This window comes from Oryzias melastigma, unplaced genomic scaffold (genome assembly GCF_002922805.2).
Source record: "Oryzias melastigma strain HK-1 unplaced genomic scaffold, ASM292280v2 sc00261, whole genome shotgun sequence".
Lineage (NCBI taxonomy): Eukaryota > Metazoa > Chordata > Actinopteri > Beloniformes > Adrianichthyidae > Oryzias > Oryzias melastigma.
The window spans coordinates 38,133-53,606 of record NW_023416895.1 but is presented as its reverse complement, the minus strand read 5'-3'; the positions used below and the strand labels follow the sequence as shown (position 1 = coordinate 53,606).

The 15,474-nt window shown below is 38.8% G+C and overlaps 1 protein-coding gene across 1 annotated transcript in view; it reads left to right on the top strand.

Annotated features, from left to right (window-relative positions):
• Positions 1-835: 835 nt before the first annotated feature.
• LOC112139283 (breast carcinoma-amplified sequence 3) overlaps positions 836-15,474 on the top strand; it is a gene marked incomplete at its 3' end in the record, with an annotated part of 46,955 nt that continues 32,316 nt past the window's right edge. The window contains 5 exon segments of the mRNA XM_024262029.2: positions 836-999; positions 1,791-1,884; positions 2,165-2,219; positions 4,007-4,082; positions 6,800-6,906. Of these exon segments, the coding sequence (XP_024117797.1) occupies positions 1,814-1,884; positions 2,165-2,219; positions 4,007-4,082; positions 6,800-6,906 (309 nt within the window).

The window sequence follows — 15,474 nt, the reverse complement described above, 5'->3', positions numbered from 1 at the left end:
CTATCGGACGGACTCTCCTCTCCAGTACCCTGGCATAGACTTTCCCAGGAAGGCTGAGGAGTGTGATTCCCCGGTAGTTGGAACACAGTATATATATATATATATAAAAGAATATAGATACTATCCTATACCCCGGAGCAGTGAGTTCTAGGCGGTACCCGCCTTAAAGCACGCAGCAACTTATTGATCTGGAGCCGATCGTGATGCAACACTGTGGGGTAAAATCACCAGGCAGGCGTGGCAATGCTGGGCTGGAGGCTCCCGTTCTACAGTGGATCCTACCCAGACTCTATTAGAAGGACATGGGCACTGGGGCGACAGCGGGCAGGTGGTCTTCTGTACGCCACATTTTCCGGTCCGCCCACTTGGCGGGGATTCATTGCTGATGGGCTCTTCCCTCTTCGCTACTGAGGAAACCCTGATCTTCTGGTCTGATCTGAGGTCGAACATACAAATACCACGGTCATCCTCCATAAAACTAAAAGATTGGGGGTCCTTCCAGGAAAAGGTGGAAAGAGTGTGAAGTCTAAAGCTGCCATTGACTTTGAATAGACTACAAGATCAGCCTAAACGTTCATTACTGAGAGTAAACTCACTCAGATCTTGTCAAAATATTTTCTAGAAGTTTTCCTTTATCAGCTGACAGCAATAATTTACTAGTGAAAAGTCACATTCTAGTTTTTCCAGATCTGTTTGTACAATTGTAACACATTAGTAAACAGACATCTATACCATTCCAATATGGCATCTGACTTTGCGTACGCAACAAGCTAGCATGTCATCTCTAGTGATATGTGAATCCAAACGAAGAAAATCGCCCCACCCTCGTAGTCTTTTGATTGGATTGACGGCGTTGTTGCTGTTCCCTGATTGGCTGTCTACTCCACAACATAGTTCCGCAAACCGAGTGCTTGTTTGGGTTTCGTACTGAAGCTCTTCAAGCCCACAAGAGTCCAGACCTGAAGAACCTGTCTTGTATTGTGGCTCCAGTTTGTAAAGGTAGTGCCGTCACACTGTCCCGCTAATGTCGTACATCCCGTTTCCAGCGGGGTTGTTAAAGCAGCAGCGGGGCGTTCGGAAGCTAGCTAGCTCGGCGTGTTAGCTGCTGGGTCTGACTGCAGCGGCTGTGTTGTTATCAGCTGACAGATGTTTGGGTTGTTGCTCGAGCGGGGCTGGTCGCCTAAAGTGAAGGCTCACAAAACGGTTGTTTCAAATGCGTTCTAGGAGTTAGAAAAGCCGGCATGTCTGGGCTTTATAGCAGTGGAGACGCTGCGGTCTCAGGCGATGACAGCGACGCTCGTGAGGGTCCGTGAACCACGTCATACATGTCTTTGTTTTGGTCAGCTTTTGGTCGCCCCAGCAAAGTCTTTCGAAGATAAGGCTGTTTTAACAACAACAATGATAATAACAACAACAACAATACTAATAACACGACACTACGAAAGTGTTGATGTAAAAAGCAGTTGTCGTGACCACCACTGTTTGACAACAGTCCCAAAGCTTACAGCCATTGAAAAAACAAATAAAAACGACAAACTGTAGTCAAAATGGATACCTTTTTATTCATTATCATGATGACATCTTAGAGGCTTACTGTTGCTATTGTTTCATCTGTGTTTAAAATGAGAAAAGTGGGGTTACTGCTTAAAGAAATGTGGTCCTATGACATCAACTATCACAGAAATATGTTTCTTTAGTTCTACAAACCACGACATCTTCCTGGAAGTGATCACATGTAAAGTATTGTTTGAAATAGATTCCCTCCTAAGTATTCCTTTGTGGCTTTTCAGATTTTACTAAAGAAGCAACAGAAATGGCATCGGACTCTCCACGCAGGCCGAGTCGCTGTGCTGGAGGAGTTTTGGTGCGAGCACAAGCTGCAACGTAAGAATACCCTTTTCTTTTGTCTTAGTTAGAAATCCATGCAATTTTGTTTGTACCATTGTGTATCAAATGTGGAATGGACTCTGCTTATCCTACATCTTTGATCTATTTCTTGCTCAAACACATAAGATTTAGAGCACTTTAAAATTAGACCCAGCCTTGTGAATTCAGTGTAAACTACAAATAAGTAAACTGTGCAGAAAAGTAAATCCTGTAAACCAGGAGTGAGACTGACTGTCTTATGGGACACCTGACAGATTATCTTTTTCCTTTTTGACAGGGAACAGTCGTACATGGAAAGTGTTGTGACCTTTTTACAGGATGTTGTCCCACAGGTAATACATGGTTTACATAAATATTACTATTGTTAGTGATTCACTATACCGATAGAAGCTGTTATAGATTTTTTGTTGTACAAATATGAGTTAGGATAGGGCTGTCACGATTGGTCGACTAATCGACTATTAAAATAGTCAACGACTAATTTAATAGTTGATTAGTCGTTACTTTATATTATGTGGAGTCACAGTGTAGTAAAGTTGAACAAAGTTGTGAGCGTTCAGCACCAAAAAAATCTACATTTGTTATATTAGAGTCAGTGAGAGCAAAACTTTGTCTTTACTGAAAAATAGTTCCTTGTTTCAGATGTCGACCTCGTTTGATTTAATCTTGTTTGATACCAGAAACTAATGAAGGACAGAGGCTGCAGGATTCATTAAAGATTAAATAAACTATCATCTTAACTGTCTTTATTTGTAGTTAGTTTAAATCTAATGGTGGTTAAGATGTGTGTTTACATCCACTTTGCACATGACCTGATTAGTCGACTAATCAGAGAAAATAATCTGTGATTAGTCGACTATTAAAATAATAGTTTGTGGCAGCACTAACTTGCACTCGGCATTATTAGATTAAAAGAAGCAGCATTGATGGTAGATTAGGTCATCGTTCATTGCTGTCTCTTAGTCAGCTGAAGTGTTGTTGGCTACATCTTTATGTTGGGAGATATTCTGCTTTCAGTCTCCTACACCAGAATATTAGTCTGCAGCCTGGATTATGTCAGGTTAGGGTCTGTTCATACAAGATATATAAAACAATACAAATCATGTTGTCCTTCAGGAAAAAATCTGATCTGACAGCCTGGATATTTTTTTCATTCCTTTTTTGTCAATCCACACAAAATATAGAAAGACGAGCATTAAAACATGCATGTTGTATAAAAAACGGTTCATATTATCTCATTAAATTATCATGTGGCTTGTAATGCTATATTGTCATCAAGAAGTATTACTTCTTGGTAATATGTTTATATTAATGATAACAATGTTGTGAAAAATCTTCTCCTGATTAACAGCTTCTTGAGTCAAACTTATAGTGTTACGTAACGGTCTGTGGAGCATCTTTCTTACCTTTTCTTTAATCATTTTTGCTTCTGTTTTTGAAAGTTTGCAGACATCATGTATTCCTGCTGTGGTCTCTTTGAGTCCCACCACAGGCTTGTTGGGTTGATGTCTAAGCTTTGATGTGATCCAAACCCTTTATCCACATCCAGCTTTTCTTACTAAAGGAGACAGTCTGCCTCTATTTCCTGACCATCTCTGTGTGTTGGTACATTTCTAAATACTAACCAATGTCATAGCATACAGAGGCATTTTCTAAGGGTTGTATTGCTTAGGGTAGGATGTATGGTGGAGAGCATCAGGTCTTGATGCTTTAAGCCCCACAAAGTTGTTTAATATACTGCCAAAGTATTTTTGATATCAGTGTCCCAGAATATGACTCTAATAGATAGAGAGATAGATATATAGAACTTTATTAATCTCCCAAGGGAGAAATTCAGGTGTTCGGCAGCAGAACAGAACACACACAAACACACACAATAAATAGCAATAAAAATAACAGATTCATAAAATAAAATAACAGTTCATATCAGGCAGATTTGTTAAACAGCCTGATGGCTGAAGGGACAAATGAGTTCTTTCATTGTATATCCTCTCTAACTCATAGAACAGATTACTGTTTTCAAGTTAAACATTTTATTTCCCTTCTTGTATAGCTATTGGATATCATTTGCTTTCTTTCTTTTTTTTAAACATTTTGTATTTTGCCTTTTCTCTTGTAGGCATACACTGGTGCTGTACCCACTGACGAGAAAGAGAAAATCATTTGGATTCGATTTGAGAAAGCCGACATCAATGGTAAGTCTTGGATAAGCCAGAGTGAACGAGCTCTCTAAAGTCTCCAGAGAACTAGAAGGAGCTAACAGCCATACAGTATATCCATTATAACTCCAGACATTCTCCTTCATTAGTGCTATTTACTCATTAGTGCTCCCAAAAAAAGATTATTTTAATAGTCGACTAATCAGCGATTATTTTTTCCAATTCGTCGACTAATCAGGTCATGTGCACGTGGATGTAAACACACATCTTAACCATCATTAGCTTTAAACTAACTACAAATAACGACAGTTAAGATGATAGTTTATTCAACTAGAAAGTAGTCGCTGAAGATGCTGAAGCTTTTTCCTAAAAATAGTGGTGCAATTGACTTTAATTGCTGAAGGGATTTCCTGAAAATGCTAAAGCTATTTGCAAAATGTTAAATTTACTACAAGACTGGACATTTTCACAACTTTGTTCATCTTTACTACACTCTAACTCCATATAATATAATAAAAAGTAAGGACTAATGGCTGGGTGGCTCATTGGGCTAGGTGACGGGCTGACACGCAGGAGCCCTGGGTTCGATTCCCAGGGTTGTCCACTGGTCTCCACCCAGATTGGGTCCTTAGACAAGACCCTTGATGCTTCCTAACTGGGTCCCTGTGCCCCTCAAGTACAGCGTTGTGTCAGGAAGGGCATCCGGCGTAAAAACTCTGACAAATCACTGATGCCAAACAGTGGGTGCTGTTACGCTGTGGAGACCCTGAAAGGGATACGCCGAAAGTGAACTACAAGGACTAATCGACTATTAAATTAGCTTACGACTGTTTTAATAGTCGATTAGTTGACTAATCATGGCAGCTCTATTACTAATGTTGGCAGAAAGTTGTGATTCCAGAAGCTGCACTCTGCATTAATCATGCTGGAGACCGTGCTACCCAGTTAGATGAGAAGGAATCTACGTCACAATGAAGGTGATTTGTGTGTGTGGGGTTCTATAGTACCTCAATGTACATCAGACGTGATCAGAAGTCCTCTGGTGTATTACAGCTGTCTGACAGCGACGCGACTCGATGTTTCCTGAGCTCAAATGTCTGAACTGTGGAGAAGGATTCGCTTTGCATCAACCAACCAGGAATTCAGCTTTGGCCTATGACATGATGGTGGTGTGATTATGGTATGCTGTGATTCGTCACACCATCCCATAATTGTTCAGTCATTCATCGTTTGAGTTTGATTCCAGTACCGAGTCCCGATCTGACACTTTTCCAAAACATTACAGATGTTCTAAACTGATCAAGGTTGGTCCTGATTTTTATTGGATTCACCTTTTGAACACCTTTTTGGACAAGCATCGTGCAGACGTGTCAAAGAAAAGCAGCAGAAACAAATTTGACCTGCGAATCAGGTTTGGTGTGAACGCAGCACAAGTCTTCAGTTCTGGTTTGTTTTTTGTAAACATCCCAGAACCAGCACACTACTGCTCACATGCTGGATCTCTTCTATTCCACCAGTTGCAGAGAATTTGACCCTTTGGTTTACTTAACCCGCCTTATACAAAAGCCTGTCTGATAATCCTCAAGTCATTTAGTATGATTGCTGTTCAAAATAATGTGTTAGTACCTTAATGTAAATAAGCTATAATCAAAACACAGTTATGACAAATTAGCCCAAATTTTCTACTCGTGGGCCACAAAGGGTTCTAAAATTTGATAGAGCTGGACCAGGAGCAGATGAGTGGAGTGTTTTGGTAATCCACCCCATAGGAGAAGGAAAAACATGGAATCTGGACGAAAACATGTTTACATTTTGTTTAAAAATTAATATATGTATATTTTAAAACAGAGAATGTTCGAGCTCAGAGACACAGGTTTACAGGACCGCCACTTTATTCGGCCCTTTTCTTTCACATACCCATTATCCCAGTCCTCACCTCACGTCATTTCATCTTGTGTATCTGTCAAGTGCTGAAGGAACAGCGAAGGAGAATGAAAATAGTGTTACCTACGTGCCCTCCTCCAAATGGAACGTCTCGTTTCAACACAAACCAGCAACGATGAATGAAAATAGTTTTGACAGTTCAGTTGGTCTGCAGCTGCACGCTGTGTTCAGTTGGTGGACCGTATGCTCACTTCATGTCAGGAACTTATAAGAGCTAAAAGAAATGTATGTGTGTGATGTAGATATAGGAATTATCCTTTAAAATCCAAGAAAGGAAGAGTGTTTTTCAAAATAAGAAAGATAATATTTCCAAACATATTTTCCTGCCGGTCCTCGATATGGGAGAGGTATGCATCACATAGTCTTCAAAGTATCTTTTAACCCAAATGACAGACGTATGTCCTTTAAAGACTTGGTTTAGGATATTTATCCTCATGTCCTGTTTCCAACCAGATGTACCTGCTGCTGCTTAGCTGTTCAATCTTTAGCCTAAAAAGAATTCTTAGGAAAACTGGGGAAACTGGTGCAATGCAAATGTTCCACTGGTTAAATGATAACATCTAAATCTAGAAACATAAATACGTTTATTGATCATCACTTCAGGCTTTTAATTTTACTCAACTACTGTCTGGGATTTTGGAAAAATGACCTTCAAAAAAGTAAATGAGAGGGACAGAATAAGTTACATGTTCAGCAAAGAAGAAAATGGTTTTGTTTTTATTGCTTTTCATTGCTTCTAGCTCTTTGTGTTACTGTTTCTGGTTTTCTTCATACAGAATCATGTGTGAGTAAATGTTCTCTGTGTGCAGACACTGCTCGAAACCCAGAGTTTATAGAGATGCATGGTGGCATCTCAGACCCGCCCCTTTGCCTCATGATTGGCTACACTGATGGGATGCAGATCTGGAGCGTATCTGTAAGTCTTCTTCTTTTTGTTTTTTAAATAAATGACAAGATTGTTTGTGTTTGTATGCTTGTGTGTATGTTTGTTTGCATGTAGATGCAGGGCTCCAAAATAACACCCACCAAATGCGGGTGAAATTCTATTTGGCGGGTAGAACAACTATTTGAGTAGCCACTTTGACAGGCGAGGTATTGTTCATCATCTCTTACAGGAGGCTTAAACTCACAACAATGACTCTGAAGTGTCTGCCTTCCCTCCCCACTCAGCTACCACAGACATCCATCCCAGAGCCGTTCAAACATTTCATTCTGACTGTATTACGCAGATTCAATAGTCACATTTGCTGCAGGAGCAGATGCATTCAGGGGCTGCATGGAATTTCTGAACTCTCATTAAGAGCTCACTATTGCTGCATTCAGGTGTTTCTAGTATTTTCTCACACTGACCTCAGTCAACACAAACACACACTTGTTGTCCCATGTTTTCGTTACTCTCACAACTACAACACACTTATCTGTAAGAGCACATAATAATGCAAAAAGTTGCACATTTTTCAGTGTGCGCATGTTTTTTCATGCATGACATTTTTGAAAAAAAAAAGCAACAACTTTAAAGTAATTATTTTATTGTTTAGGACTAGTTTTAATCTTTACAGAAATACTGTATATTGTATTGAATGAAAAGAAAAAAGTGGTCTAGATCAGAAATTATAAAAAATATAACTTGAAAAACAGACTGCGAGCCACAAAGTTGACCACACCCACAACGTGAGTGTCCAGCAGGTCACCCATGGACTTTGCTGCTTAGTGCCCAAAATTGTCATTGGGATTGACTCACAAACAAAAATAAACAGTTCATGCTGATCAATATTCAAAGCTTCCCTAAAGTTTTTTCTGTGTAATGTTTGTAGATAAAGTCAGTCGATGCTTTTAAAAAAAAGTCCAGAGATCAGAAGTGTTATTGTTAAAATAACATTCCATTTCTGTAATGTTATACAACCTGACATAAGAATACACAAACACTTTTAAATTATTAAGTATCTTTGTCAACATTATACTGTTTTACAGCACCTCATCAGAAGTGTTACTGAAAAATCTTTACCTTCTGTTTTCATCCGCAAACTACATTGTAGATAGTATTTTGTAAATAGGTCATATTTTTTTCTCTGTTGTTTACAGTACTTTGCCTCTTGAATTATATAATTTTTTGATAAGAAGTGTAAACAGCATGTCTTGACTTAGTTCTTAGGTCAGACTGGTTTCATCAGCTGTTGAGTCTGGACCTGTGAGCACATTGACCAAATGTTTACTGATGAAATAGTTTCCAAAAGCTTCCATCCTAACTTATGGTGGACAGTGAAAATACATAGATGCATCAAATCTATTTAAGATGTTATCTTTTAGGATGATTACAAACTAAATAAAAAACAATAATGCTATCGTTTTAACATTATAGTTGCTCCATATCAAGAATAGACATATTTGCATTTATACACAGAGTAAACACACAATATATTTATTACATCTAACGTATCGATTGTTAAATAGTGCAATTAATTGCTGGAAATGTGAAAAGCTGAATAGTTTAAAAGCCAGTGTTTTTGTGCACACACCCTGGAACAGGATATATTTCATTTAGATACAACAATTTATGCAGTCCCATCTTTTTCCACAAGGTGGTAGTGTTTACCAGGCAAAACATTTACCTCAACTTGGAGGGGATGCAACTATTAGTTCAGATGGAAAACTGATTGTAGGTTATAAATGCCAGTTGGAAAACTGCTCTTCTAATTCATCAAATGCATTCTTTTTATTTACATTTTTTTTCTAAAACAACTGCTTTGTTTGTTTTTGTTATCTATATAGAATGGATAGCATTTATTAATAGCTTTCTGAGTGTACTTTAGCTTTACTTGAGTTTACTACCTGTATATACATTCATAACAAAAGGGAAAGGGAACATTTAGAATTTTAAAACAATGAGAAAATATGAAACATACCAAATTCTCCCTGGTATGCATTTTTCTTTTTTAATCGTTTGCTGTTACCAGTCCATACCATGCTCTGGCTGAACAGTTGAGCTATCATCTGATTGCGCCATAATTTGTGTGAAATATATTCATTTTCTTGGTTCTCACAGCTCTGTTTAATCCTGCCGGTCATTTAAAGCTGTCTTGTAAGTGTCAGAATTCAAAGGGTGGAACTGGGGTCTGTACAGTGCAGTGGCTCAAAGCGCCCTCACAGGCCCTGGTTCAAATCCAAGCTGATCCTTTCTGTGTGGAGTTTGCATGTTCTACCCGTACATGCGAGTTTTCTCTGGATGCTTTGACTTCCTCCCACAGTCAAAACTGGCTTCATAGGTTTTCATTGGTGTCACAAAATTGACCCTAAGTGTGCCCGTGAGTGTGCAGCAGACTGGTAATTTATCTTAGACCAGCATCTGACATGGATTTCATGATACTTGTGCCAATGATGAATGACCAATGCTAAACACGATCCTGTTCAAAGAGATTGGATCTAATATGAAAGGTTTCTTCAGGGTTGAGTTAGAGCTGTTGGAGTTTTGGGGGTTTTCCCCCTCCAGTGTAGATTGTGACTAACAGTTTTAAAGTACTCTGCTGAAGCAATACAATAGTCAGCGTATTTTTGGTTTTGTTTTCCTGGGTTTGTCTTGTTTGTATGCAACAGAATGATTATTTTTGGAAAGACCTTTTAACACTGGTTTTAATCCTGTGCAGCTTTGAGGATTTTGGGGGAGTTTTTGCTACATTTCTGACATGTGTTATGATGAGTTACCACGCCAATGGATGTATTGTGTACACCAGGGAAGACACATGGATTATGGGTCTTTTTCCGGGCACTTGTGATTATGATGGTAACTCAAAACATAACAAGCACATCCTTTTGAGATTCAATAAATGTTTTCTTTGATTGGCTGATTCTCCTGCTCCTTTCTGGACGTTTTTTGGCACATAAAAACTCAATCACACTTTCAGCGATTTCAGCAATCTTGGTATCAAAACATTCAGCTTGTTCAGGATATTACTGTTTGTATTTTTGGTATTCATTCACTTTATAGTTTTTGAAATATTGAGCAAAATATGCCCCGTAGGAAAGGAATGAGAAAGTCTTCACATTTCAAAATTTTAATTAGATTGACAACAAGCCTTTAAATGTATTCATGGACTATGTTTTCATCTTTTATAATCATTTTAAAAAAAAATTGAGTTTAGCTTCTATTTTAGCAACATGCTAACGTTTTTGCCTAATTTGTTATCTAATAGGATTTTTTAGGCTCAGTCGCACAAGGGGCCAAAATCCAAAACACAGCTTAGGTCGTGGGCTGAACAGGATAAACATTTTTCAAACACTCTAAAACTACATTTTTAAAACTTTAAAAGTGTAACTTTTTAACATAACTGTGAATAAAAACAGGCAGGAATATTATTTCAGAATAAATTTAAACTTAAATAAATCTCAATATTTACTCTCCATTAAGAATACATTTAGCCAAATTGCCATTAACAAAAATAACAATAAAATAAAATGATCTGGAGGGCCAGATCCGGCCCCCACGCCTTGATTTTGACACATGTGTATTAAGTGTTTAACTCGGAGTGAAACTCATATTTAAGCAAGCAATATTACTACAAGTTTTTCAGGAATTTAGGTCAATTTTCAGTGCTCTTTCATAGTTATTTAAGTAAATTTCCAGTCTTAGCAAATGTAGCATTTTGCTAGTTTGCATTTTCAGTATAAAGCTTTAGCATCTTCAGTGACTACTTTCAGCAAAAAGCATTCACATCGTGCTGAGCTGTGTTTATGTTTGAAAATATGTTGAAAAGGCAATAAAAATAATAAAAAAAAGCATTCACACTGGCATTATCACAGGTAATTTTCCTAGTGCTCTTTTAACGTATGTCTTGAATACTTTCATTGTCAAATGCACAACTGGTAGCACTGTGATTGTTGCATTCAGCTATACTCAACAAAGATCGAATTCTCTTTAAATACCTTACAGTGATTGAAGCTCTGTCTTGAGCCTTTTCAGAATTTTTTTTGCTGAATTTTGTGTTTCAGGCTGAATATAGTGGTATACTGTAGAAGCAGGACAGGGAGGAGTTTCTTGGAAAATCATTAGACATTTTTGTCATCTCTCACACTTCACACATAGGCCACGATGGTCCTGAGATTTCTTTCACCAAGTATCACCTTTCATATAGAAGTTGTCACTGAAACATGCAAACATCACATGCATTCTGTAAGATCTGTAAAGTCCAGAGTCCTTAATCAGGCTTTTTTTTAAACATCCACTGGCAGAGTGGAAGGGCAGACTTTGATCCCATCCACGATCCCACACATTGGAGCAGCGTGATGTGGCAACCAGCAGTCTGTGTTGCAGCTTTGGGAAAAGCTGAATCCTGCAGCTGTTTCAGCAGTGCTACACAGGCCCAGTCAAAATTTGTTGATCCTCCTTTGTTTTCACTTGGAGTTGACAGCTACTCTGATGCAGCCTTTATGGCAGAGCACACCTAGCCTTTTCATCATTTGCATTCAGTTTTCAGAGTTCACTGTTCACATTTTTCTGGGTTGTATTTTTTCACAGGACTATAAGTAAGCATCACAGGTGTCTCCGTTTTTAGCTCTCGAGTGGCTTTAAAATGGTTTGGACAGTTGTTAAATCAACACTCTGTGTAATGGCTCAGTGCATGAACATGTACACACGGTGTGACACTCGTGAGACGGGGACTTGGACTGGCGGCATACATGCTGACAGAGGTGTTAAGGCAATGTAGATTACTGTTGCCTCACACTGAAGAGGTGTCATCCTCTGTTGCCTGATAAGAGGCATCCTGCCGGAGAGTAATTGTGAGTCTCCTCAAGTGTTGAGATGACATGCTTGGAAACAGGTTGTCAGTGTATGTGCTTGAGGAAAATGGTATGTGAAGTTATGCAGCCATTGCACGAAAAGGGCGCCACTGAGGTTCCATCTCCACTCCTTAGCTGCAGATTCCAAAAATTCAGTAGGTCAGACAGCATTTCATTGTTCTGGAACAAAAAAGGCTGTAATCAGTGAGACTCCTCATGGTAACACCATGTGAGGCTATAAGATATACCACAAACAATTTGGAAAAAAAATTGAAGTCTCATTCACTGTGGCGACCCCTATCTGAATATGCTGATAGGTGAAGAAACAGATTTGATTTGTAACTATGAATCTTTCCACTGCTTTGACATCTATCCAGGCCCAGCTGTTGCTTCCTATGAAAACATGGTAGCTGCTGGAGAACGAGTACTCCGCGCAGTCTTTTCATACATTTCCTATTTATGTTACACCTAATAGAACTCTCCTGTTTGTCTTCTCCAGGATCTTTTGGCAAATGTTTGTCCAGAGGGTTGAACACCTGTTTCGGACTGTTGGAAGAAACTATTTGGGCAGGGAGAGTAAGGGATGTTGATTCAGGGTGCTGTCTTCTAAATGTTGTATTAAGAGGAAATCTGTATTTTAAGGTTTACCAATAATGTTAGATTTTTTTATATTGAGTCAGAAAATAAACAATTTTGTTTTGTACTGTTGGGCTTTTGTTGGATGGAACCCCTCTTATTATCAACTGGTTTGTGCCAAAAGGATATATAGGTTCTGCACACTGCAAATAAAAGACTGACTTTTCCATATCCACCTGTCTTCTGTTGTCCTCCCTCTGGGGCATAGTCGCTCAAGGACCCTCCTGTTACACACACAATAGCTGTGTCCAAATTCCCACCCTAATCCCTAACTACTAAAAAACTCAGTAGTCCAGGACTATGTATCTAGTGCCCTGGATTTTAAAAGCAACTCAGACACCATCCTCATTCATTCATCTTCTTGTCCGCTTTGTCCCTTTCGGGGTCGCGGGGGTGCCAGAGCCTAACCCGGCTACTGATGGGCGAAGGTAGGGTTCACCCTGGACAGGTCGCCAGTCTGTCGCATGGCCTCAATCACACACACACATACATACTCATTTTCACACCTAGGGACAATTTAGAGTCACCAATTAACCTATGAAGCATGTTTTTGGACGGTGGGAGGAAGCCGTGCCATGCTCACTGTTTTTTTTTCTTCTAAACGGCAGACATCAATGCAAACATTTTACGTCTACTTATGAATCCACTGTGTTCTGCTGATGGAAAAAATGGGGATGTTTATCAAAGAATTACATTTAAACACTTTTTTTTTCTGAAAAAAATTGCTCAAATGGAAGGCATTTTTGTTCATATTCACCAATGTAGTGAGCATTGATGCAACCAGTTTTTTTGCAGAGACTTCTGGGAGATTTCTAGGGCATTCAATTTTGGACTTGTAGATTCGGACAGCACTACAAAATGGCAAACACTCAATATAGTGAGTAGTGAAGGAATTCGGACATAGCTGAAGTGATTGTATGTGCTTGTGGTAGTGTTTCATATTAACTTAACACTGCAGGCATACACGTACACAGCTTTTCACATGTGGTTTGAGATTGAATGACTTGACTATAGAAGTTTAAAAATATACATTGACAAAAAAAAAAAGAAATATCAGCCAGTTTGACTTTGGGCTGAATTTGTTGGGAGCCTCACTTAAAGGAAGACTGAATAATGTTATAATTTTGATAAGTATGTTAAAATTCCTCCTACAGTTCAACACCTTAGTGCTGCATTATTTTGGATTTGTCTGTATGCTACAGAGCCATGAACCCTTTACTGTCCTGAAGCACCTGCTCCCGCCAAACCTCCAATATGTCCGGTTCACTTAGTGAGCACATCCACTCGTGAACATGGAGCACATATCTGTTAACAGCTTATGGCATTGCATTTGAGAGATTAAAATAGAGAGGCGAAGACCGTCATCCTGAGAAAAAAAATTAAAAGCAGTGATGAAATGAATATAACCAATGGCTCTATGCAGGAAAACCAACTTTGAAAAGCAATTTAGCATATTGCACACCCTTTGCCACTAATGTAATACTGGGAATGTTGTTGATGACACAGGATGTCACACAGAGCCATGTAAGGCGAGGATGATCTGCGAGATAAAGCACAATAACTCTGCGCATTAACCTCTGGCCCTCCCTTCTTGGTTTAATCCAGCAAATTCCATTATTGCATGCACCGAAATCCAGCTGTGCTGCCACAGTCCTTTTATTCAGCTATCGTAATTCTTATATCCTACCCTGTCTTCGGTGTTAATCTGCTGCTGTTCGGACCTCAAGCACTTTGAATAAAAACATGGTTCCAAATCCATCACTTTGAAAAAGCTGCTATTTGCACAAAAGAGCGATCATCCCCTCAGATGGGTTTAAAGATTTAAAACAAACAGCTTAAAGCACCAGTAAAGTGATAAAGCTGGTTTCACTCAATTCTAACATAGAAAAGAACAAAATGGGGCATCCTGCTCTTTGAACAATGTGCTGTTACGCATACCAGACACTACCAACATCCATGCGACACACACCATAAAGCTTAATCTGAACAGGACGCACATGCACAGGCATCCATTAAACTACTTTACACTTCAGCTTTATTTCAAATGTAATAAAGAGCAGTAATGCAGCAAGCTTTAAATACAGTTATTACGAGGCTTTAACCTTAAATACGTATCCTTAAATGTAATTTAGAGTCCGTACAGATGTGTTGGAATGCACTCGTTTGATCAGCGAGGCCAGATGATGAGCTGTGATCTTCGAAGAAACCACAAACTCCAAGTGCTTACAGTGAATTTCATATCCTGCAGTGCAGTGGTTTCATTAGAGCCCATTCAGCTACTGGCACTTAGTTGTTTGTATCTTTTTATGTTTGCTAGTGAATATTCATGATAAGCCACTATTCTGTCTATTTTGTGTGGATGTTTTTAATGGTATCATCATTTTATGCTTGTGGTTTACAATAAGAGCAATAAGTTTGCAAAAGAAAACAAGTTTAGACCAAGACAACCACTTGAAAACTTCTGTTATTTTTTCCTGAAACTTTGTTAACTTTTTCTTTAAAATTTGTGTTCATTGGTAGCAAAACAATGTGTCGTGTGAATAAATTAAAAACCATCAGTCAAAAAATCAAATATTGGTACTTGAGTTATTTTTGAGATTTTATCTTTAAAAAGAAGATAGATTTATGTTTCATCTGCAACCCGAGAGGCTGTGATGCACCGGCTGACTCATAATCAGAAGATTGTGGATTCGATTCCTGCTTTGCTCGCCCATGAGTCAATTGTCCTTGGACAAGACACTGAACCCCAGATTGCCTCTGGTTGGCGCCAGTGTTCTGCTGCAGAGCCACCATCAGTGTGTGAATATGTGAATGTATCTATATGTGTATCTTTAAGTGACTATAAAGCCCTTTGGGCCTTCAAGGAAGGTAGAAAAGCGCTATATATCATTTACCATTTTACAAATTCAGAAGATGTTGCTCATGGTGCATTCGCACCAAACGTGGCCGGCGTGGTGGAAGCATCAAGTTTTAATGTTAAGCCAATGCAAAGATGCATTATGCTGCAGCACAGATGGTGGTTGATTTTGCAAAAAAGATGGAAATGGCGATAGTGAATACATTCTTTGAGAAGAGA